Source organism: Acipenser ruthenus, chromosome 45 (genome assembly GCF_902713425.1).
Source record: "Acipenser ruthenus chromosome 45, fAciRut3.2 maternal haplotype, whole genome shotgun sequence".
NCBI lineage: Eukaryota > Metazoa > Chordata > Actinopteri > Acipenseriformes > Acipenseridae > Acipenser > Acipenser ruthenus.
In genome coordinates, this window is record NC_081233.1 from 5,826,304 (window position 1) to 5,851,326 (window position 25,023).

The 25,023-nt window shown below is 43.1% G+C and overlaps 1 protein-coding gene across 1 annotated transcript; it reads right to left on the reverse strand.

The window, feature by feature from the left end:
* LOC117962743 (activin receptor type-1-like) lies at positions 1-24,254 on the reverse strand. The gene is made up of 12 exons (XM_059013303.1): positions 23,308-24,254; positions 17,058-17,123; positions 14,666-14,839; positions 13,499-13,543; positions 12,702-12,923; positions 11,348-11,556; positions 9,005-9,104; positions 8,090-8,236; positions 6,833-7,108; positions 6,334-6,531; positions 2,811-2,941; positions 1-2,171 (listed from the first exon to the last, which is right to left on the reverse strand). Exons 2-12 carry the CDS (start codon positions 17,119-17,121, stop codon positions 2,037-2,039), a joined length of 1,701 nt encoding a protein of 566 aa, XP_058869286.1. The 5' UTR covers positions 17,122-17,123; positions 23,308-24,254; the 3' UTR covers positions 1-2,036.
* Positions 24,255-25,023: the final 769 nt, after the last annotated feature.

A 25,023-nucleotide genomic window follows, 5' to 3' on the forward strand; every position in this document is an offset into this window, starting at 1 on the left:
TACATCTTGTGGTTTTATTAAGCAAGCATACAGTAGCAGAGACATGTAATAACAAGTTACAGGGATAGTTTACAAAAACAATGCTATGAACAGTAATGCACTTTAGTAATACAACATCTTCTTAGTGTAAAAAAATACTTTTTATTTTGGTCCATTACTAGTTAAGTGATACTATACTCACATACAAGCAGTTCAAAGTTCTAAACTTATGTCCAGTCTACCTGGCTGCACCCAAAAGAACTACCCATTTAAAAATGGTTCGTTCCACAATCTATATTAGACATCTTACTCACGGAGCGCACCATTTCTTTAAATGGAAGGGCTCTTTTCTCTCCTGTGGATATGCTAGTGGTTCAGATGGAAAACACCCTTAAAACAAATTAAATATGTTTAGAAAGTGCAGTAGAAAAATTAGGAGTTAAAAAGGCTTTTTACTTAACAGGAGTAACACAAATAAAACACGTATCAAATGAAATGTTTAATGGAGCCGGAACCAGTCAGCCTGACTCTGCGGTTTTAGTACATTGTCATGTTGCAGTAAAACATACAGCATACAGCAGTGTGCAAATGTATTAGAGCTCCTCAAGATTCATCATTGATATCCTTTATATACCGACCTGCATGAAAACCTCTGGGTGTGAGAATTTCAATTTCCTCTCAGTAATCAGTGATATAGATAGGCACTCGTGTGAAAATGTTAGACCACTTTGTGCTTTAATTCGGCATCTTAAACAACTTCTAAAAAGTCTCCTGCATTTTATCACGTGTGGCTATGTGTTCATTTTATCTTACTGTTTTAAATGACTTGCATGTGTCGCCTGTTAAAGTCATCAATTAAATTAGACAATCACTGATTTGCTTTTTTTGAAAATGTTCGAAGATTTTCAGTCCCAGTGGTTTGACTTCATATGCACAGCAAACCAAAGCTATAGAAGCAATGGGGTGTTCTGATACAGAAGCAATGGGGTGTTCTAATACAGAAGCAATGGGGTGTTCTAATACAGAAGCAATGGGGTGTTCTGATACAGAAGCTATGGGGTGTTCTAATACAGAAGCAATGGGATGTTCTAATACAGAAGCTATGGGGTGTTCTAATACAGAAGCAATGGAGTGCTCTGATACAGAAGCAATGGGGTGCTCTGGTACAGAAGCAATGGGGTGTTCTAATACAGAAGCAATGGGATGTTCTAATACAGAAGCTATGGGGTGTTCTAATACAGAAGCAATGGGATGTTCTAATACAGAAGCAATGGGGTGTTCTAATACAGAAGCAATGGGATGTTCTAATACAGAAGCTATGGGGTGTTCTAATACAGAAGCAATGGAGTGCTCTGATACAGAAGCAATGGGGTGCTCTGATACAGAAGCAATGGGGTGTTGTGATAAAGGTGCACACTGCTTTAGGTCTGGATATTCAATTCCCAATTCCAGGCACAGAGAGGAGTGCAAATAGCAGACAGCCACTTCTGAAAGATTTGCCATTAATATCTCCTTGATATCCATCTGGTAAGCTAGCAGATCGCCTGCTTCATTCCTCTATTGTATCTTGAATGTTAATTATTTTGCTTTTCCAAACCGGTCCCATTAAGGCCACTGTAGCTGAAATGAATTGTCCCAGTCTTGAACCTGTCAGCTTTGTTGGCTGTTATACTTCAAATGACCACCAGGTGGAAGCACCACCACAGCTGATGGTTAAAGCTACATAACTCCTGATGCTACGTCTTGTCCTGTGTTGAAGGATTCAGTTCTGTTGATGTTTATTAGACTGTGTGGACTGGAGGGCTGTGTAGCTCAGAGCTGTGGGAGAAAGGGGGTAGGGGATAGGGGATAGGGTGTAGGAGATAGGGGATAGGGGGTGAAGGAGGTCTTTCCTTTAGCTCTTGTTGTGTGTTGAGCTTCGGAAGTGTTTCAAAACAAAGTCTCTTCCCATCCACTGAGATTTTAAATACGTAAAATATTATTATTATATATATACATATATAAATATACAGTATATATTTTGATATATAATTTGTATGAATGATGGGTTGTATAGTTTAATAGTCTTGTTTCAGCTTGTCCTCAGAGTTGTCCAGCTTGGACAGGGTCTTTTTGATCCGCAGGGAGGTCAGTCTGGCTGAAGGGCTGGCGTACCAGCACTCCTTCATGATCTTGGCAATTGTGGACAACGTCTGGGAGAAGAAAAAGCAACGAGCACCAGACTTTACTGGATCTGCTTAACTAGAGCTGAATCACCTTCTAAAGTGAATTTCACACAGCATCTCGCTGTGAATTTCAACAGGAAACCAATGAATACACTAAAACTTAACTGCACTACACTGCACTAAAATACTGTGTATTATGCTACACTAAAGTCTATCACACTACACTAAACTAAACTAAACTACACTGTACTACACCATATTAAACTGGATTACATTAAGTTAAACTATACTTACGCAATCATTTGTTTTAAAGTGTAGTATGAGGAGGTAAGCATTGCGAATTGTAATAAATATCAGAATTTGTTTTCCTCCAAGTTCACTGCACTTAGTAAATCAGTGCTGTTACACATCATTACTTCATAGAAAAATACCTTAGCACGGTTCCAGTTCATACACTACAGAAATCAAGAGCCATAGTGTGTCGGGACATAGACTACAACAATATAACAGCCTCAAATTCCTTTCTAGACTGAATGACTGAAGCATTAAACTGTACTGCAGTTTTGTCAAGCTCAGCTTGTCTGCCTGATATATTTTCTTTCCTACACTGCCCTCTAGAGGTGGTTTGTGAATCTGGCCTGGTTCTTCAGTGTATTGAATCCTTACCGGGTCGGAGTAGTATCTGTTGGGGATGTTGGGTCTCTGCTGGTCGGTGCACACCACTTTCTTCATGTCCTCGAAGCTGGGGTCTGTAGGGACCACGTCAAAAAACGGGGGGCGGTACTCCTCAACGATCCCTGCACACCAAGCAGAGACGAGAAGCATAAGATTTCTACTCTGAGAACCGTGCTCCTTCACCCCTTTCCATTTTTTCAGAAGCAGTTTCTTTAGTAAAGGGTTCAGCTTATTTTATTTATAGTGGACAGAAGACCTTGACAAGTGATCCCCAAGAGCCAGTAAACAGAATTGCTGTGTGATATGTTTTGCAAGTTTGGGAAATAAAACCCTGAATGTGATGCTGATGTTTCACACATTACACAGAGTGATCATGACAGACTGACGCCTTTAAAAAAACAAAAGCAAAGATTTCCTCTTTTATATTCTGCTTTTAAAATGTCTTATTCTATTCTATTCTATAAAAAATGCAATGATGTTTTTTCTTGTTACTATTGTTATGTACGTTTTGTAATCGATCATAAATTATATTTTGGAAACATTTTAATAAAAATAATTCAGGTGAAGATGCAATGTGTTTGCCTAAAACAGCAGCATGTCACTCCCCTTTCAAAGCAGCCGCAGCATCATTCTCAGTATTCCACGCTATCACCCACAGTGATGTGCTCAGCGTGCAACACAGGGAACTCTGGCTTCTTTTCCACTTCTCATCTGCATGTTTCTATAAACAATCCCAGAGGCTGAGGAATCTTCCTCTGCACTATTTACACCAAGACACCCTCATAAAAACACTCTGAGATAAGATTAGACTCCAGCTGCAGGAACCGCAGCAGAGAGAGAAAGCGCTGCAGTAAAGGACGGCCCTTTGAAACACTATCTGGAGGGCCTGAGCGTGGGACCGACCGCTGTGCCAGTCTAATGCACAACCACTGCTGGCCTCTCCTGTATGCTTCTAAGCGTCAGATGGTGACCTCTAAACCCTCAACCTGATCAGAGGTAGCCACCGTACACTTCTAAACATTTCATAAGTCATTAAATCTAAATAAAAAGCTGATATTAATGCACTGAATCTGTTTATATACCTGCAGAAGCTGTTTAAACGTTTCTAATTCTTTGTCATTGACATTCTGGATACAGGACTTGCAGTCTCAGTTGCTGTTGGTTCCAGTGGGGACATGACTTTTAATTAGGAATATCAACACCCTGACCTCAGGCTGTGTTAAATATTCATTGACCGCAGAATCGCCTTGGTGTCCTGTTCAGACCCTCACGTAGCTACTCAGTGAAACACGCTATCCTCGCACGCTGCTAGACTAAAGCTCTTCCGTTTGGATTTATTTTGAGATGAGAAATGCCAGAATCTAAGGAAAGATGGTCGTCTTGCTTTTTATAATAAAGTTTTTTCAGTATATATTATATAACTAAGTACGGTGATGTACTATACATGTATAGCGTTACCAGATTTCCAGAATGAAAAACCGGGACATTAATATCTTCAATAATAAGCTGTAGCAACCTGGATCTCTCCTGATAACACTAACTCCTGCTGCCCTGTCCTCTCTCTACGTCCTGTCCCATACTCCGCATCTCACTGGACGGGGAGGTGGGACTGGTCTTCTCCTCTCTCCCTCCTTACTCTTTGGACCTCTCTGATCACTATTTCATCTCTTTTTCTCTGTCTCTCCACTCTCTCCCTGCTCCTCCTACCCCCACTGTCACCCCCCGCCGAAACCTCCGCTCTCTCTCCCCCTCTGTCCTTGCTTCCACTGCTCTCTCTCACCTCCCTCCTATCGACTCCTTCTCCCAACTCTCTGTAGACTCTGCTACCTTCACCCTCACCTCCTCCCTCGACTCCCTCTGTCCCCTCACCTCCCCTCCACCTGCCCGCCCCTCCCCTCCCCAACCTCTGTGCTCCGCTCAGCAAAAACCAAACTGCGCTCTGCTGAAAGAAATGGAAGTGAACCAAACTCCCTGCTGCCCTAGACCTCTACCACTCTCTCCTCTCCTCCTTCTCCTCTACTCTCTCCTCTGCTAAACACTCCTCTTTCCAAATTATTATCCAATCCTCCACTAACAACCCCTGGAAACTATTCTCTACCTCCTCAAACCTCCCCCCTCCTCCTCCCTCCTCTATCGACTTTGCCTCTTTCTTCTCCTCTGATATCCGCAAACTCTTTAACACCTCTCCCGCTCCAACCCCAACACCCTCTGTCTCCCCTACTAACTCACCCTCCTTCTCCTCCTTCTCTCCCCTCTCAGACTCTGACCTCTCCGAAAGGGCCACAAACCCACCACGTGCTCGCTGGACTCCCTTCCGACTCACCTCTTTCAAGCTGCTGCTCCGTCTCTACTCCCCTTCATCTCCTCCCTTTAACACCTCTCTACTCTCTGGCCTCTTTCCTCTGCCTTCAAACAAGCCTCTATGCAAACTTTCATGAGGGTAAAATCTGCTCCTCTGTGGAGACCAGCCTTTAGAGAGCAGTGTTTCCTGGCCTAGCAGGGGCCTTCTTGAACACAGCCTGGGAGTCTGTGTATCAGTGAAGCCTGTAAACTCTGAGTGAGGAATCAGGGCCAGACATTCCTGTCATCGGCTCCCTCTCTCTCCCTCTCTTGTGTTTCGAGTGCCTGGAGCGAAACATGATTAACGCCTCCTTGATTAACGCTTATTATAAACACTCTAATCTGGTGTCAACACCAGGCTCCGGGATAAACCAACCCAATCAGGAGTTTATTTGTGAAAATGCTGATTCCCCCCCTCGAGGAGACAGCCAGACACACAGATAGGGTGAGCCGCTGGACTGCGTCCAGACTGCACAATGAGAACAGAGACCAGGCCTGCGAGTGGAGCTCTGTGCAGTAAAATATTCCCTTTGGTGTACAGTGACGTGTCTATTTACACTATAGCTTGCTGTTTACTACACAATACAATACAATGTATCCCACAGCGTTGTACAGAGTTACAAAACAAGAGAGCTCATATATACAATACAATCTGCAACCAATTATATAAAAGCACATTAAAAAAGGATGTTTTCAATTTAGATTTAAAAGAATCTACTGTTTCAACCTGCCTAATGCCAACCGGAATAGAGTGCCACACACGAGGAGCACAGCAGCTAAAAACTCCGACTCCATCTGATTTAAGACGATTTTTTGGAATAATTGAAATTTTCGGATCTCAGTGAATGAATAGGAATTAGTAGTTCTTGGAGATAGGATGGCCCTAATCCATGAAGGACCTTATAAATGATTGTGTCAACTTTCAGATCAATTAGGTAGCACTGGAGTGATATGTTTCAATATTTCAAATGCAATTTTCTGGACAGTAATGTATTAAGGTATAAGGCATAAGTTTATTACACCCATGGTTTTTTTAGTTTTTGTGATAGTATTTACAATACCATAAAAATGAGTAAAAATAGCAGGGACTATTTTGTAAGGCAAACACTTCTTAAAGGAAATTATTCCTGGGAGAATGGGGGTATCAGCCCTGTTGTGGCTGCTGTGATGGTACCGTTGATGACAGTTCTGCGAGTGATCTCCCACAGCACCAGCCCCAGGGCCCACACGTCCGTCTGCTTGTAGGACTCGAAGCAGTCCGTGCGGATGCTCTCCTCCAGCACTTCCGGGGCCATGTACCTCTTGGTGCCCACGCGGAGATTATTCCCAATGTCCAGGCTGTCACTAGTCTGGCAATGCATCACAGCCAGGCCTGCGGAGAGAGCATCATGCAGTCTCTTTATACTGGCCAATGGGTTACATCAGTGATTACTAGTAATTCTCGTACAGTCACACAAAAATAAATACGTCTCACTCCTCTTTACTAAAAAGCTACAACATAGACCCCGCTTTAGCAGTTTTCTGCTCATTAAGCACATTGCACGTTTAAATTGCTGCTGTCTGTTGCTGGTCATCCTGTAAACGAATGGGTTTATTGCTGGTCTCAGAATGAATGACTCTGTAAATAAAGGAAGGTGTTATGGATGGCAGGGTTTCCCTGCCTGGTTCTTTACCCAGGTCTGCGAGGCAGCACTGCCGGTTCCTCTTCACCAGGATGTTCCTGCTCTTCAGGTCGCGGTGGGCGATGGCTGCCTTGCCCTGGGTGCTGAATATCTCTGTGTGCAGGTGGACCAGGCCGCAGGCGATGGACAGGCAGAAGCGCAGGCAGCCCTGGGAGTCCAGGGTGTTGAGCTGCAGGTAGTCGTAGAGCGAGCCGTGCTCGTAGAAATGGGTGATGAGCCACAGCTGTGTGCTGGAGTTCTTGGAGGTCATGTCCGACGCGATGAAGCCTGCCAAGCACAGCGGGGTTATCACTAATCCTGGAGTTTCCCATAGCACCAGGGTTATTTCAATCTTAAAAATAAGAATGTGCTGTGCATCCAGTAAAAGCACTCGCTAGAGTGCGCTCTATAGCCTGGATGTCGTGAGTTTGAATCCAGGCTATTCCACAGCAGACTGTGGACGGGAGCTCCCAGGGGGCGGCGCTCAATTGGCCGAGCGTTGCCCGGGGGGAGGGAGGGTTAGGTCGGCCAGGTTGTCCTCGGCTCACCGCGCACCAGCGACCCCTGTAATCTGGCTGGGCGCCTGCGGGCTTGCCTGTAAGCTGCCCAGAGCTGCGTTGTCCTCCGACGCTGTAGCTCTGAGGCGGCTGCACGGTGAGTCTGCAGAGTGTAAAGAAGTGGGCGGCTGACGTCACACGCTTCGGAGGACAGCGTGTGTTCATCTTCGCCCCTCTCGAGTCAGCACAGGGGTGGTAGCGGTGAGCTGAGCCTAAAAATAATTGGGCATTTCAAATTGGGGAGAAAATAATAAAAAATAATTGGCAACGACTAAATTTATAAAATAAAAAAAAAAATAAAAAAAATAAAAAAATGTGCTGCCCCTTAAGAGTCCACTTTACTGTGAGTTTAATAAGACACACCCGAGCTTGTTACAGACTGTGGCTAATCAAGCTTGTATTAAAACCTGGAATGGGTGAAACTGCTATGCAACAGTCGTCTTACTTCCATCCCTGAAATACTAACAGAAACTTCTATGACAAATGTTTTGACCAGAAGTCTTTTTCAGTGGCTTCGAATGTAGTCTTGTCAATGTTTCTTTTAATATTTTCAAATCAGTCTACTTGAGTTTCTTATAGTTTATATCTGACGCTTTTGCTGCGGGTATCAACCTTACATCAAATGGCATCGAGTAACAAGGCGTTATATTTAAATACAGGAATCTGAGTACCAGACAGCCGTTCCTGTGGCTGGCTGCACAGCCGCACTCACCCAGGATGTTGTCGTGTCTCAGCTGAACTGTGTTGTAGATCTCAGTCTCTCTGAACCAGGACTGCTCATCTCTCGAGGAGAAGATCTTCACAGCCACATTCTCCCCCATCCACACCCCCCTCCACACCTCACCGTACCGCCCTTTACCTGTGTGCAGAACAGGGAGACAAATACACAGTCCTCAGGGTGCTGTAGACACTAAAGTAGGGCTGCGGTTTTTTACTGCAAAAAATGGCTTATTTCACGATCTAAAAATAGTATTTCAAGTTACTTCACGATTAAACTTAATATTAATTAAAACAGAAAAAATTGCGTTGTATTATTTTCTCTAGAGTTATTATATACCACATGTTTCTAAATATTTTAATCCTCACCTGAAAAACAGTGAATGCTACATTGTAGAATATTTCATTTTTTATGTACACCTTTTAAAGATATTCTATTTTCACCGTCAATGAATTATCAAACCAAATAAAAACATAGATGAATGTAAAAATAACAACAGACACGTGAAATGTCCTGGACAGAGCGATCTTTAGCTGAAATATTTCTGATCTCTGATACAGCTGGTGTCTTTTTCGTTGAAGACATTTTAAAGAAATCGCGCAGCTCTACGCAGTGTGTTCAGTCATTTACCAGGTTCCTAAACGCAGTGTAACAGGCAGTGCATCAATAAGGCAAACGTTTGCTGTAGTTATTTTTAACTGATAAAAAATATGTATGTTTACACTATTCTGTCAGAAATGGAACTACATATTTTTCGAGGGACAATAAGATACTAGCTATTAGATCGATGATTTGGTCTGGTATTGGAAGCACCTAAAATATGCTTGATGTTATGTGATTTGAACTGTTCCCTGCCAGAACCACCGCTTTGCTTAATGGATTAGAAACATCCAAGGGAGACAGACTCACCCACACACTCCATGAGAGAAATCTGTCTGGCCACTGTCCTCTGGACTAGGTATGGGAGTCCAGATCCACTACCGGAGGTGCAGAACTCATCAAATATATCCTGCAGCACAGAGACAAAGCCATGGTCTGATTAGAATGAGCAAGAAATTCATCTTTTACTTCACTCCCTCCCATCCAGCATAAGAGGAGGGTGAACTTTCTCTAGTACTATTTGTATGACAGACCTGACACAGCAAAGAGCTTAAGAGAAATGCACTCTCAACATACATTATAGGTACTATGATTTGAAACATTGTATCATTATTTTATGCATTTTAGCACTTGTATGCTAATAATGAGTGGGATTACTTTTGCAATTGTACAGTATTTGTTTGTCTCCTTGTGAGCCGGGACAGGCTTGCTTGTGATGATGGGGGGGCTCGGACAGGCTTGCCTGTGATGATGGTGGAGCTGGGACAGGCTTGCTTGTGATTACGAGGGGGCTGGGACAGGCTTGCTTGTGATGATGGGGGGCTGGGACAGGCTTGCTTGTGATTACGAGGGGGCTGGGACAGGCTTGCTTGTGATGATGGGGGGCTGGGACAGGCTTGCTTGTGATTACGAGGGGGCTGGGACAGGCTTGCTTGTGATTACGAGGGGGCTGGGACAGGCTTGCTTGTGATGGCGGGGGGGCTCGGACAGGCTTGCTTGTGATGATGGGGGGCTGGGACAGGCTTGCTTGTGATGATGGGGGGGCTGGGACAGGCTTGCTTGTGATTACGAGGGGGCTGGGACAGGCTTGCTTGTGATTACGAGGGGGCTGGGACAGGCTTGCTTGTGATTACGAGGGGGCTGGGACAGGCTTGCTTGTGATGATGGGGGGCTGGGACAGGCTTGCTTGTGATTACAGGGGGGCTGGGACAGGCTTGCTTGTGATGGCGGGGGGGCTGGGACAGGCTTGCTTGTGATGGCGGGGGGGCTGGGACAGGCTTGCTTGTGATGATGGGGGGGCTGGGACAGGCTTGTTTGTGATGATGGTGGAGCTGGGACAGGCTTGCTTGTGATTACGAGGGGACTGGGACAGGCTTGCTTGTGATTACGAGGGGGCTGGGACAGGCTTGCTTGTGATTACGAGGGGGCTGGGACAGGCTTGCTTGTGATTACGAGGGGGCTGGGACAGGCTTGCTTGTGATGATGGGGGGCTGGGACAGGCTTGCTTGTGATTACGAGGGGGCTGGGACAGGCTTGCTTGTGATTACGAGGGGGCTGGGACAGGCTTGCTTGTGATGGCGGGGGGGCTCTGACAGGCTTGCTTGTGATGATGGGGGGCTGGGACAGGCTTGCTTGTGATGATGGGGGGGCTGGGACAGGCTTGCTTGTGATTACGAGGGGGCTGGGACAGGCTTGCTTGTGATTACGAGGGGGCTGGGACAGGCTTGCTTGTGATTACGAGGGGGCTGGGACAGGCTTGCTTGTGATGATGGGGGGCTGGGACAGGCTTGCTTGTGATTACAGGGGGGCTGGGACAGGCTTGCTTGTGATGGCGGGGGGGCTGGGACAGGCTTGCTTGTGATGGCGGGGGGGCTGGGACAGGCTTGCTTGTGATGATGGGGGGGCTGGGACAGGCTTGTTTGTGATGATGGTGGAGCTGGGACAGGCTTGCTTGTGATTACGAGGGGACTGGGACAGGCTTGCTTGTGATTACGAGGGGGCTGGGACAGGCTTGCTTGTGATTACGAGGGGGCTGGGACAGGCTTGCTTGTGATTACGAGGGGGCTGGGACAGGCTTGCTTCTGATGATGGGGGGCTGGGACAGGCTTGCTTGTGATTACGAGGGGGCTGGGACAGGCTTGCTTGTGATTACGAGGGGGCTGGGACAGGCTTGCTTGTGATGGCGGGGGGGCTCTGACAGGCTTGCTTGTGATGATGGGGGGCTGGGACAGGCTTGCTTGTGATGATGGGGGGGCTGGGACAGGCTTGCTTGTGATTACGAGGGGGCTGGGACAGGCTTGCTTGTGATTACGAGGGGGCTGGGACAGGCTTGCTTGTGATTACGAGGGGGCTGGGACAGGCTTGCTTGTGATGATGGGGGGCTGGGACAGGCTTGCTTGTGATTACAGGGGGGCTGGGACAGGCTTGCTTGTGATGGCGGGGGGGCTGGGACAGGCTTGCTTGTGATGATGGGGGGGCTGGAACATGCTTGCTTGTGGTCATGGTGGAGCTGGGACAGGCTTGCTTGTGATGACGGGGGGCTGGGACAGCTTGTGATGACGGGGACGGGGGGACGGGGGGATGTCCTGCACTTGATAAGGTAATACTCCTACACCTTTGACCCTGATTCAATAGTAAATCAGTGACAGGTACCCCACAAGTGCTGTCTCCAAGGCTGGGGGTCCGAAGCATGTTGACGTTTCCGTACTCTTCCTGTTTGACGATGACCTGCCGGCGGCGCTGGGAGCTCATCCACCAGAAAAGCAGTATAACCAGTGGCACCAGTACAATGAGAACCAGCACTGGGATCACAGTGAAGAGAACCAGCTGCTCCACAGTGTCCCCTGGTGGCTGCGGGGTGGCTGTGGACACAAGGTTAAGTAACAGTTATCTCTCTTTGAAAAGGCTCTCAGGATTACGGTGGAGTCATCATTGAAAGCATCTCACCAGTGTGGTGAGGCAATTAAAAAGGGAAATAGAATATTAGGCTATATTGCAAAAAGCATGGAATACAAGTCTAGAGAGGAGATGCTAAGATTATACAAGACCCAGAATACTGTGTGCAGTTTTGGTCACCTCACAACAAGAAATACATCATTGCACTCGAGATGGTACAGAGAAGGGCAACTAGGCTGATCCCAGGACATGAGCTATGAAGAGTGAGTTGGTGAGTCTGTCTCCCTTGGAAGTTTCTAATCCATTAAGCAAAGTGGTGGCTCTGGCAGGGAACTTATAAGAACAGAAGAACATAAGAAAGTTTACAAACGAGAGGAGGCCATTCGGCCCATCTTGCTCGTTTGGTTGTTAGTAGCTTATTGATCCCAGAATCTCATCAAGCAGCTTCTTGAAGGATCCCAGGGTGTCAGCTTCAACAACATTATGTCAGCTTCAACAACATAAATCACGTAACATCAAGCAAGGTATTCCAATACCAGGGAAAGAGGGGACTTGATTGAAGTCTATAAAATATAATGGTCTAGATAAACTGAACCCAAGACACTACTTCAAATGTAGCACAGAGAGAACAAGAGGGTTATGTTATGTGCAAATTTATCAGAACACTGTTGCTTCTGTAGTTCTGCATATGAAATCAAAACTGCACAGTTCAGATGTGTGTGCTGTAGCTAATGGAAGTGCAAAAAAGATTTATGGAATTATTTTGTCAGCTACAATTACTTTAAGAGCCACTCAGAATAATTGCAAATGTCATAATAAAAATCGGAAGTTGTGCAGCAGTGTACAAATTCAATAGAACACCCCATTGCTTCTGTATTAGAACACCCCATTGCTTCTGTAGTTTTGATTTGTTGTGCACATGAAATCAAACCACTGGAACTGAAACTCTTGGAAAATTGTCAAAACGGGCAAATTAGTGATTGTGCTCTAATACATTTGCACACTGCTGTATGTTCTTAGGATTAACTGTGCACAGAAATAAAGGCATTAAGCAATGCGGACGGTCAGAAGGATTGATTGTGCACACAGGTAAGACTGAAGCAATGCTTACTGTGCAGGGGGACAGTCAGGTTGGTGTTACAGAAGGTTCCTTCACAGCACTTCTCTCTCTGGGGTGGCTGGCGACAGCGTTCCATGATGTGTGTGGTGTAGCAGCCTTTCACAGTGTACCCCTCGGCAGACACAACAACGAAGCACCTGTGACCCCAACATCTACCGTCTTCACAGCCCTCGGACCCCTCGCACACACACTCCCATCGACCCTTGTCGGATTCTGAAAACCAAGGAAAACAAAACGACTGTACACTGTGGCTAATCAAGCACATAGTAAAACCTGGAATGGGTGAACTCTGCTATGCAGTAGGAGTCTTATTTCCATCCCTGTACTTTATGTGTGCGCCCCACCTTGTATGTCAGTAACACACCACTACAAATCTGACGTCAATAAAAACAGATTTAATCAGTACTTAAAATTGTAGAGATTTTTGAAAATTTCTGCTGCGTGTCTGAAAGCGCAGAGCTCCTTGGGAGTTGTATTTCCCAAGTGTGTCTGATTCTAATCTGTTTAATGTTTACTGTATATACTGTCGGACTACGATACCCAGAATGCAACCCCCCCCGCCAAACACATTTCTCTGGGTACAGGAACTTTTTTTTTTTCATTTCAACACTGGATATAACAGATCCCTAAGACCACAGTGTGTAAACAAGTACAAATGAAACCTCCCTTCTAAGACCATTCTTAATGTGGCTTTCATAAGCCTTATGACTGAAGGTACATAGAGCAGTTGAAACATTTCTCAAAGGATTTTTTATCAAGACATTATTTATCTATGATTTTCTTCTTACCATTTACATTTTCCTCAGAATCATCGGGTGTGGGCTTGGGCTTCACTGGAATAAAACACAACACAATTTCAATAGCAAACAGCCCTGCTTGCAATCCTCAACAGAAGAACTCAATAACATGGTTCCTGTGTACAGATGTCATCCCGTTTATAGCAGTTCTAACCATATTTATTTCATACTTGTTCCTAAGTACAGGATCCATTGTGTCTGGGGGAGGGGTTTGCCACTATTGCAGCAGTGTGGAGTAGTGGTTAGGACTCTGGACTCTTGACCAGAGGGTCATGGGTTCAATCCCTGCTGGGGGACACTGCTGCTGTACCCTTGAGCAAGGTACTTTACCTAGATTGCTCCAGTAAAAACCCAACTGTATAAATGGGTAACTGTATGTAAAAAAATAATGTGATATCTTGTAACAATTGTAAGTCGCCCTGGATAAGGGCGTCTGCTAAGAAATGAATAATAATAATAATAATAATAATAATTTGTGGTCGGCAGGTATTAAATAAATCCACTCATTAATGTGTTGGTTTCAAAACAAGAAACACTGTCCTTCCCTCACCTTTGCAATCGAGTACCAATCAATGGCAATTTAGTATTTTAAAAAGCTGTCAAACTGTCAATTAAAATATGTTGCGAAACTAGCAAATGCAACTGTCACATAATTTGACCTTTCTTTAAACCTAACTGGAGGAAGCAGGGATTTGTGTTTCTTTGTCAAGTTCAATCAGAGATTACACTTTGCCCAGGACTACAATCCCATAATTCACTGCAGAGATTACGCATTTCTAAGTGAACTAAAAAATGATTTAATATCACAAGGGTTAAAAATATCAATGAAATGTAGGTAGTTTAATCATGACAGGTTCTATATTAAAAACACTGAGTTTGCTATTGATTGAAACTCAATGATTTCAACTCATAGCAGAGAAAATGGGTAAGCTTAAAAAAGTTATTTCATTTTTTTAAAGATCCGTTTCTGATACTACCAATGAAAAAAAAAACAGTGAACCAATTAGCAAAAAGTCCTTTCAGCCCAGTATCCAAGTCATGCAAAAAGGAATAGAAATAATGATATATAATAATAAATACAGAAAAAAAATCTGAAAGCTGCATTGCAATAAATGTACCTTTATAACCCAGAGAAAGGGTTCGACTGGAATCACTCACCAGGGGATAGCAAGGTTGTGTTTGAATTGCACATCTCTGTATGACAGCAAGCAAAGCCCGCTTGACAAGCGTTTTTCAGACAGCCTTTCACAACCGTGTCTGGAAGTTTAGCAGTATAGCACAAGTCCCCCAAGCAAATGGACCCCTTTACTGAATCTTCGCATTGAATGCGTTCTTGCAAAAGAAAACAGAAAACCACAAATTCCAGATCAAATGGGATCCTTCGCCTGTATTCTGTAGTATATGCATGATGCATCTCCCTGTTGCAATGTAAGGTCCGTTCACACCAAGAGTTTTGTTGAGCCATTTAGGAGAAAATGAGCAATGAAAATAAATGACTTCAACAGGGGCTGGGACCAGGGGAGTAAATATTAGACAGTGCAGTACACTGGGGTACACTGCATTGTGTAAAAGAGTTTCAAGTAATAAAGTCTAAGGATTAATGAATCCTTTTTTTTACAGGTTTACAGTCAGACGGTCTGTGTTCTACAGTCGATCAGCAGCTACACAATTTTCTAAATAATTATACAGACTTAACTTTCAACACTGAAGACGCAGGGTAAAGGAAGTCTGATCTACAGACAAACCCCTCGAAACAGACCAATCAAATGTATAATGTATGCTAAACATTTATAACATATTCCCATTGATATTTTATACATTTTCTTCTGTAAAAGATGAAGAACTTTATTAATTAATTATCACAAGATAGCATTTCTGTTACAGTGCTTAGTGCTGAATGACACAACAATAGAATTCTGCACTTTGTTAAGGAAATGTTGCGTCCAGTGACAGCGTTATAGATTGATTGACGCCTCTGGATTGAAAGCAGCTTGACTGCATCAAAATACACTGGACACCAACGCTCTGACGCGACACGTTTGTGTGAAAAGACCTTTAGATTCACAAATCATTAATCCAAGATTATAACATTTGTCAATTCAAATTACATGCTGAAAGCGATTCAGCTGGATCATTAGAGTAAAACTGACCTACATCACAGGAAGCCATTAGGAGGAACAATTTATTCCTTTATTAATCTATAGAGTTGTATTTGAAAAGGATAATCTTGGATAACACTCTCTTACATTGGAGGACTGGGGTTACACATTAAGTACCAAATACATGTTTCTTTGAAAACAAGCTGTATTTATGTCATTTGATACATTCTAAATAGATATAATCCTTTATTTTGGCTACAAGCTGCTGCGTCCTGAAGGACAGTCAAGTTAGTCGTGCCCGTATTCAGAGCAGTGGAATTTCATGCTGGCTATGAAGCTCAACGCATAGAAAATGGAGTTTTATCATCACTGTGGGGAGGAAGACACCAAGAAATGTGTCATTTTTAGGCTTCAGTTTCTCATTTTATATTGAGGCGTCATAAAAGGATCTGAAGGGCTGTATTTGCAGTTACATTTAGACTTCACTTTTGCGGTTAAAATTAGTTATCATAACGATATAAAGAGAAAATTAAAATAACACGTAGATTTAAATATGTCCCAAAAAATGTACAAAGTAGCCTGTCCTCCAGTGAGGATAATAATGGGTTAATGGCACCAGTGCCAATCAGAGGTGGAGACCTCCAATGCTGAAGGGCAGGCAGCGGGATGTGTAAAGAGGAAGAGAAGCATGTGGGGCTCATACATGCTGACTCAATGAGGCTCTGCTTGAGAACCACCAGCCAGCATGAGCCCGCCAGCCAGTCACCGGACAGGAAGCCAACAGGAAGCTTTCCAACTGTGAACACTGAGGCCCACACATTCCCCTTACAGTAAAAATAGTCATCAGTATAATAACAATTATGATAATGATAATAATAGTATTAATATATAATCTTAGCAGGACAGAATAGATTCAGATAAAAAAGTTTTTTTTTTTCATAGACTTTCTGTACCGTTAGAAAGCTGAAGCGAGATTTGTTTGCTGAAAGCCTGTGTTTGCATGCTTGTTTGTTGTTGTTTTTTTTCTGTTTCGGGTTAACACAGAATCAAACTGTCAGATTACTTTGGCATGCCCTGTTTCTGGAACGCTGTCTTGTAAATTGCCAAATGCTGTATTCCAGTGGTTTGTTTTGCAATCATTTTCACTGATGTTCTTTGTAACAGTATACGTGCTGTACCGTACTTTGGTGTTTTAGACACACCGATGTACCTGACATTGTTCCTTTATAATGCCCCGACGTTAATAAAGCTAGTATAACGACTCTTAAATACTTTCACATATCCGATGGACCCCTGGAAGCAATTAAATCCGATATGACAGGTTCTGCTGTACTAGAATGTGTTTAAGCTTTAACAGCTGCCCAGCGTGCGTGGGTCTGTTGACTAAATGCATGCGATTGTGCATTCGAACATGTGCACAAGAATGAGACTTGTACTTGGGCTGAGCCTACCTGTTAGAACACATGGAAGAACCAGGGTGGCAAAAAACACAATGCAGCTTAAACCAGTGGACATCTCTGTAAGAAAAAACAAGAGAGAAAGAATATCATTACACTGAAACCACCAATCTCACTGAACCCAGGTTAAATAAGAGAGAGGCTTTTGCAGGGATGGGAATAAGACTCCCATTGCACAGCAGTTTGATCCATTCCTGGTTTTACTTTTAATAAGACACACCCGAGCTAGTTATTTACATCATAATAAACCCATTAAAAGACAATTACAATAGACAGAAACATATGGTTCAAACTTCATCAGCAGCACACAGAGATCAAAGAACAGAATAAATAATCTCTTTGTTCATGTGGACTGAAGGAGACGCATTGGCAGGAGGTTCTAAGCAATTCCCCAAATCTTTAAAACCACAGAAAGAAAGATATGATGGACCTATGATGGAAACAGTTCCACATATTCGGGAGTTGATATGCAAATTCTCCTGCACCTGTTTGAACACTTGGAGCAGCCAAATTAACAGAATCCTGAGAGAGAGTGAGCCAGTGCTAGTCCTTTCTACCAGAGCACTCAAACAAGGAGGTAACAAACCTTTAAAAACCTTAAACACAAACTAACTTACTAACTTCCACACTCTAACTGTGTGAAATTTAAAACCCAGAAGAAAATGTACAACGAGCCTCTGCCAAGGACAGCGAAGGCCTGTCTTTAGCTGCTGCATCCACGCCAGGAAGCTTGAAACAATGGTTAGGGAGACAATCTGGGCTAATGCTTCAGTAATAGGGAAGGGGGCAGTGTGGTCCGGAGCTGATGGAGGCAGAGTGGCAAGTCTAGGAGGTTGTCATCCAGTGGAGGTACTGTACATTAACAGCGTGGGCTAGTGGTTTCAGCTGAGGGAGCAGTGTACTGTAGCACTGTGGCTCAGTGATTTGAGCTGAGGAACTGGGAAGCAGTGTGGTCTTGAGGTTCGTTTATACAAGTGATTTTTTTTTCGTTGAGCAGCTGGGGGACGGAATGGCCTAGCGTGCAGAGACAGTGAGAGAGAGGTTTGGCTGTCTGGGTGCCAAGCGCCGGTGCTGTGTACGCCCCCGTCCTGGGAGTCCAGTGAATGTTCTTTCTTGTGGAGACAATGGCCCTGGGTTCCGGATGGGTCCAGGCTGTCTCCAAGCTGGGGAGATCCTGGCTACTAATTGCAACTCTCCAGCCTGCGTCTCTCTCTTTCTTTTCCTTGTTGTCCAAACATTTTATAACATAAATATTGCTGTCTGTGCTTCCTGCCATTGAGAGCGAACACACCCATCGCTGTAGCACTTGGAACAGGAAAATCCAGATTGTTTAGATCTTGGTCGAAAAGTCACGCAACCTCAAGTAACGACAAGAGATATGCTGTTATGCGCAGTAGGCAGCCAGAAAGATTAACTGGCATGCAATCAACTTCAAAAACGCTCAATTAAAAATGATAATACAAACTGTGGCTTATCATGGTATAGGTTGATTCAGTCTGTAATAGTTTATCAAAGACTACTGACTGTCTCTATGTTCAATGTTAAACACAGATCCGATTCGATCTCTCTCAATTCCTTATTGCCCAAGGGACAAGCTATTGTTGCTTTTTTTCCAGCATTTTTTTTTTTCTTCCTGCCATTATATTATACACGCTCAATGTCAAAGTTCAGGGTTCAAACGGGGGTGAAGTTATAGGGTGTAAGGTTATTAAAATGCCTCTGAAATGTCAACTGTAACTAAATAGTTCCTTTAAATATCAAACGCCACTAAAGGAAGTTTGTTAATGTAAGAAGTGAAACACATTTGACTTTCGTTTGGAATATTGTTTCACTATATAGCCCAAGACTGCACACTAGAACTGAGGAGCCACTTGTGGCTTGGAGCGTGGTTTCAGGAGACTAGGTTTCAGGCCCCTGCATGGCACACCAGGGGAGACTTGGGGTTTGATACAGAAAAGTTACCTCAAACTCGGTTTCCCAGTTTCCTGGAACCAGGTTTCAAGTTCCCTCAGCTAAACATGCTCTGGAAAACATACACTGCAAAATCTGAAGCCAGCTGTTTTTTTTTTAAGCTACAAGGTTCCACAAACATTGTTTGACTTTACACAAAACCACAAAGTTATTTATAGACAATGAGAACAGAGATCTGTCAGTGTCTTTCGTTTCGTTTTGAGATTGACCAGAAGACAGTAGTCAAGGCGGACAAAAACAATGTTGAGGAACGCGTGGACTTAATGTACAGCTCTGGACAAAGGTTTTGCATCACCCTGTAGAATGAACACATTTTGCTTCATGAAGTCGAATGAAACTTGCTGAATAATGTAACGTTAACATATTGAATTACACACCGCTTTGACAAAAATAGAAAAATGTGACATTTCGAAATCGAACACGAAATACTGTACTAGACATGGTAAACAATGGCTTATTTCACAGTTAAAAATAGGTATTCATGATTAAACATAATATTTATTAAAGCAGAAAAAATAGCAATGCCAAATTTAAAATGGATCATTTTCTCTAGAGTTATTACACAACAAATATTCCTAAATATTGAAATACTTACCTGAAAAACATTAAATGCTAAATTGTAGAATATTTCAATTTTTTACGTCCACCTTAAAGACATTTTCACCATCAGTGAATTATCAAACAAAATAAAAACATAAATAAATGTAAAAAAAGATATAACAACAGGCACGTGAAATGTCCCCTTCTTGTACAGAGCGATCTTTAGCTGAAATATTTCTGCTCTTTGAAGCAGCTGCTGTCTTTTTTGTTGAACACATTATAAAGAAATCCTGGAGCTCTCTCTATGCAGAGTGTGTTCAATTGCTTACTGGAAGCAAACTAAACCGTTCCTAAATGCAGGTTCCTAAATGCAGTGCAAAAGGTGCAAACGTTCGCTGTATTTATTTTTAAGTGATAAAATGTGTATATCGATCCTATTCTTTCAGAAATAGCAGTTTTCACAGGGAACTATATATTACATGGCAGTCTGTACATTTCACAAAAAATCATGACTTTCTGATAACTGAAAAAATGACATCCTTAATTATATTATATTATATTATATATGACGTTGTTTTCAGTTGTAGCTAAAGGCTTTCGTGAATATTCTACTACAAATTGTATTTGCTTTTGAATAATAAAAGTATTTTAAATGAATCATTAAATTATTATCTGCCCAACATTAGGTAATATTAGTAATGACAGCTGATGGTTTTTAGTACAGGGATGGAAATAAGACTCCTATTGCAAAGCAGTTTCACCCGTTCCAGGTTTTCAGACGAGCTTGATTAGCCACAGTGTGTATTGGTAACAAGCTCAGATGTGTCTCATTAAACTCATAGCAAAACCAGGACTGTTAAAACTTTGTATTACTTACAGTTGTCTTTCCATACAATTTCATATCACTGGCAAACAGGTGTGATTAATTGACCGCGTAGATCAGATTATTAATCGATCAATAGATATATAATATGTTGTTTCATAACTTTGATTTAATTGATCACTTCACTGTATGCGTATGCAATATAAAGAAAGATATTTAGCTCTATACACCAAGATAAATACAGTAAGGGATGGAAATAAGACTCCCATTGCATAGCAGTTTGATCCATTCCTGGTTTTACTATGAGTTTGATAAAACACACCTGAGCTTGTTGTATAAACAATGTGGCTAATCCAGCTTGCATTCAAACCTGGAATGGGTGAAACCGCTACGCAATAGGAGTCGTATTACCATCCCTTTAAATTATCATAAACATACTGTGCTTTGATTTTATTTGAGGTTCATAAACTGACTAAAATATTTTACTACAATACGCTTTACAAAAAAACGTTTGTTGGTTTTTACCAACTGTTATATGGATAGCAAACTTCTGAAAAGCAGTTTGCAAAAAGTATTTTTAAAACGTTTTTTTTTTACTCTGTGTTGTGCGTGGTTAAAAATCTACATCCCACGCTTCCTGTCTGACTTCAGGATGCAATGCATGACATGATTCCTTTTTCAGGCCTGGGAGCACGCAGTGGTGGACCAGACTGCAGATCAGCACAGTTTTAAAAGCTGTCCTGTTATTTCTACAAAGGGAACAGAGAAGGGAAATGACAGCGGCTTCCAGGTTGGCAAGCGAAGCCCCGGCTCCTGTTTGGAGATTATCAGCACTTCAGATCAGGCAGCCTGGGCAGGCCTTGCCACATAGACTAAACAACGAGCGTCTCTCAAAAACAACGGCTCCCTCTCTCTCAGACTGCAAGATTCCAGGCAGTTTATCTCATCCCTTTAGACCACTTTCTTTTTTTTAGTTAAATTTGCACGATATGATAACGTGTTGTTTCTCTTTTGCTCATACCACATTTTTATTACATGCAAAACACTTTTAGAATAATTCCGACCTTATGAAAATGTACGAGCGAGAGGTGGTCACTCGGCCCATAAGTGTGCATCCAATTCAGGCACCTGCTTGATTTCAAAACGTTGTCAAGTCGGGTCTTAAAGGATGCCAATAATTCAGCAGCAGCAACGTGGCGAGGTAACCAATTCCATCCCCTCACCCCTCTCTGCCCTCTGTCCTAAGTCTGTCTCCACTTAGAACTGTGAAACCATGTCCCCTGGTCCTCGTTCCTGGGCTGGGCTTTTATCCTTTTATGATTTGAAAGACTTAAAGACTGATGAAGGACTCCCATAATAGTTAGAATTAGCTTACAGGGGGCTCCCGAGTGGCGCATCCAGTAAAGGCACTCCGCGTGGAGTGCAGGATGCGCCCTATAGCCTGGAGGTGGCCGGTTCGAGTCCAGGCTATTCCACTGCTGCCCGTGGACAGGAGCTCCCAGGGGGCGGCACACAATTGGCTGAGCGCCGCCCAGAGGGGAGGGCTTAGGTCAGCCAGGGTGACCTCGGCTCACCGCGCACCAGTGACCCCTGTAGTCTTGCCTGGGGGCTTGCCTGTAAGCTGCCCAGAGCGGCGTTGTCCTCCGACGCTGTAGCTCTGAGGTGGCTGCATGGCGGGCCTGCAGAGTGAAAAGAAGCAGACGGCACACCTTTCGGAGGATGCGTGTGTCCGTCTTCATCTCTCCCACGTTACCACTAAAAACATAAGACAGCTGAAAACATACACACTGTGCCACCATGCTTTATAAGTCATGTGACAGCTGCACTGCAATGCATTTACATGGAAACCTTCTTCTTGATGTGTTTTTGTCCCCACAGAGCTTATTAAGAGGTATGACTAATAGATGTGAGTCACTTCATGACACGGTTGTCCCCATATACCATTAGCCTGTATTCTGGCTGGGACATTTCAATGTGATGATAATTCAAAGGATCGAAGCTCAGCATTGTAAAGTGTAGTGTGGGATGATTGAGTGTTTGGCCCAGGATCTTGCTTTCTGGAGCGATAGGAGCCGCCCTCGTTTGAGGTGCGACCTCACACGTTGGTCACAGGTCACCAAGGCAGGGTGATGGAGAAGGGAGATACAGTTGCAAAGGAAGCAGTGGGGAGGTGGAGGAAAAGGCTTGCAGAACAAGTATTGGAAGGTGAGCCTGGACTATATAGATTAGGCAACCAATAGGATTAGTGTAGCGAGCTGAGCCCCGCCCCTAGAACTACGCAGGTTCTATTAAGTGAAGGGGGCATTAACAGAAGTTATATTTCACAGGTTTAACTTTAAATGGAAATAAGACAAAAACACAGCAATCTGAAACGTATTGAGAGTAAACGGTTGATTTATTTTAGAGCATTTTACAGTAGCAGGGATGCTCTCTGGATTCTGAGGCAATCCAGGCTGATTCCACAGTGCTGTAAAACGCTCAAAACATCCGTCTATTTAAACTGATCAAATCAAGTCAAGTACCGTCAAGACTAACATCTCAGTTCACTGGTGAAGGCACCAGAGGAAACGTTTTTCTACTTGACTTTCTTCCAAGTTTTTTAGACTATAAAACAGTTTATTTTTAGTACTTAAAAACTACAAGCTCCAAAACAGTGCTCTTTTGATCAGGGGTCAAGAATCTCATTTGGGTGGACAGCAAAGTTCTCACAAAAAAAAAACAACAACCTTTTTTTTACAGTAAATACATGACCAATGTTACATAGCTTTATCAAAATGAAGTGTTAGCCATATTATAAATTCAACCAGATAATAACTTAATAATAGGATGATACGATAGTAACGCCTTTACACGCTTGTCTTTGAACAATGCTGCAGGTCAACCCTCTCTGCATACAACAATGCTGCTTACCTGTCGCGTTCAGGGAAGCGGTGTTGTCAAACAAAACAGCCTGATGCTCCTTTCCCGTTCATTCAAAACACGAGGCGACGTCACTTACGCGAGAGAAGCAAAAAAGAAAAATGTCAACGGTTTTAAAAAATATCCTGTTATAATATTCTGCCATAATAACAATACGCCGTTTAGCGTACTACGCAGAGTGAGTGCCGAGTAGTTAACTTTCCTGAGTCGGGTCACACAAAACCAGTAGGCTACTACATGTCTCTCTTTTTAGTTTTTGTTGTTGTTTTTTTTTTTAATACGCAGTAAATAAAGAAATAACTATATACGAAATATGCCAGCAAGCAAAATTAGACTGAAATCTCGACGTGTTGAAAAAAAAAAAAAAGTGTTTTATTAAATTGACCCAGCTTCTTTTCCACCATAAATTGTGGAAACATTACAATAATTATTAAAAAATTAAAAATAAAAAAATCCTAAAAAACTCCTGAAACTGTCTTCAACTCGACGGATGGTAATGCGTTATGTAACGCCGCTGTTATTACGGAGTAAAACAAGTCTGAAGGTAACTGAGCAAGTACAAGGCTCTTGGAAACGGCTCAGTTAAAACCGAACCAAATCTGCGCTGCGTATCCCAAGCCTTTGGTGATGGCACGGGCTTCATATACTGTCAGCGTAGATCGCAATCAAAAACGAAACTAACTTTTGTTCTTAATTTTTTTTTTTTTCTTCCAGTTTATAAAATGGTCCCACCCCTCATTGTCTACAGCGAGTCCCGGTACGCTGAATCTGCTCCCAGTCGTTTTCCTGTCTGTGCGTGCTTGCTTGCTGAGATTTTTTTTTTCTTTATTTTTTTTTGCTGGCAGCTTTACTCTGAGAACGAGGGAGCGATCCGAAATGCGTGTTCTGTCTGTGTTTCGTATTGGCTGTGCTTCTTCCTGTCGGTTCGCTTTACTCTGCTATACTCTCCCGCTAATGGCACGTTTCCTATGGAAAACCTCTGACAGCGTTCTGGTTATAAAGGGACCACCCGGAACAGTTAGTCATGTTTGTATCTATAACTGTACTTTTACAGCTTTTATTTTAGTATTATTACACTGACTATACCTTTAGGAAACTTTTACAAGGGTTAGTTTACCATGCCTATCTGTGCTTTACAATGCTTACCTATGCTTTACCATGCTTTCAATGTGCTATATTTGCTGTGCTTTTATTATGGGAAACTTTTATAAGGGTTAGTTTACCATGGCTTGTTTTTTAATATGCTTTACCATCCCTCTCTGTGCTTTACAATGTTTCCCTATGCTTTACCAGACCTCTCTGTGCTTTACAATGCTTCCCTATGCTTTACCAGACCTCTCTGTGCTTTACAATGCTCCCCTATGCTTTACCAGACCTCTCAGTGCTTTACAATGCTTCCCTATGCTTTACCAGACCTCTCTGTGCTTTACAATGCTCCCCTATGCTTTACCAGACCTCTCTGTGCTTTACAATGCTTCCCTATGCTTTACCAGACCTCTCAGTGCTTTACAATGCTTCCCTGTGCTTTACCAGACCTCTCTGTGCTTTACAATGCTTCATCATACCTCTGTGCTTTACAATGCTTCCCTATGCTTTACCACACCTCTCTGTGCTTTACAATGCTCCCCTATGCTTTACCAGACCTCTTTGTGCTTTACAATGCTTCCCTATGCTTTACCATACCTCTCTGTGCTTTACAATGCTTCC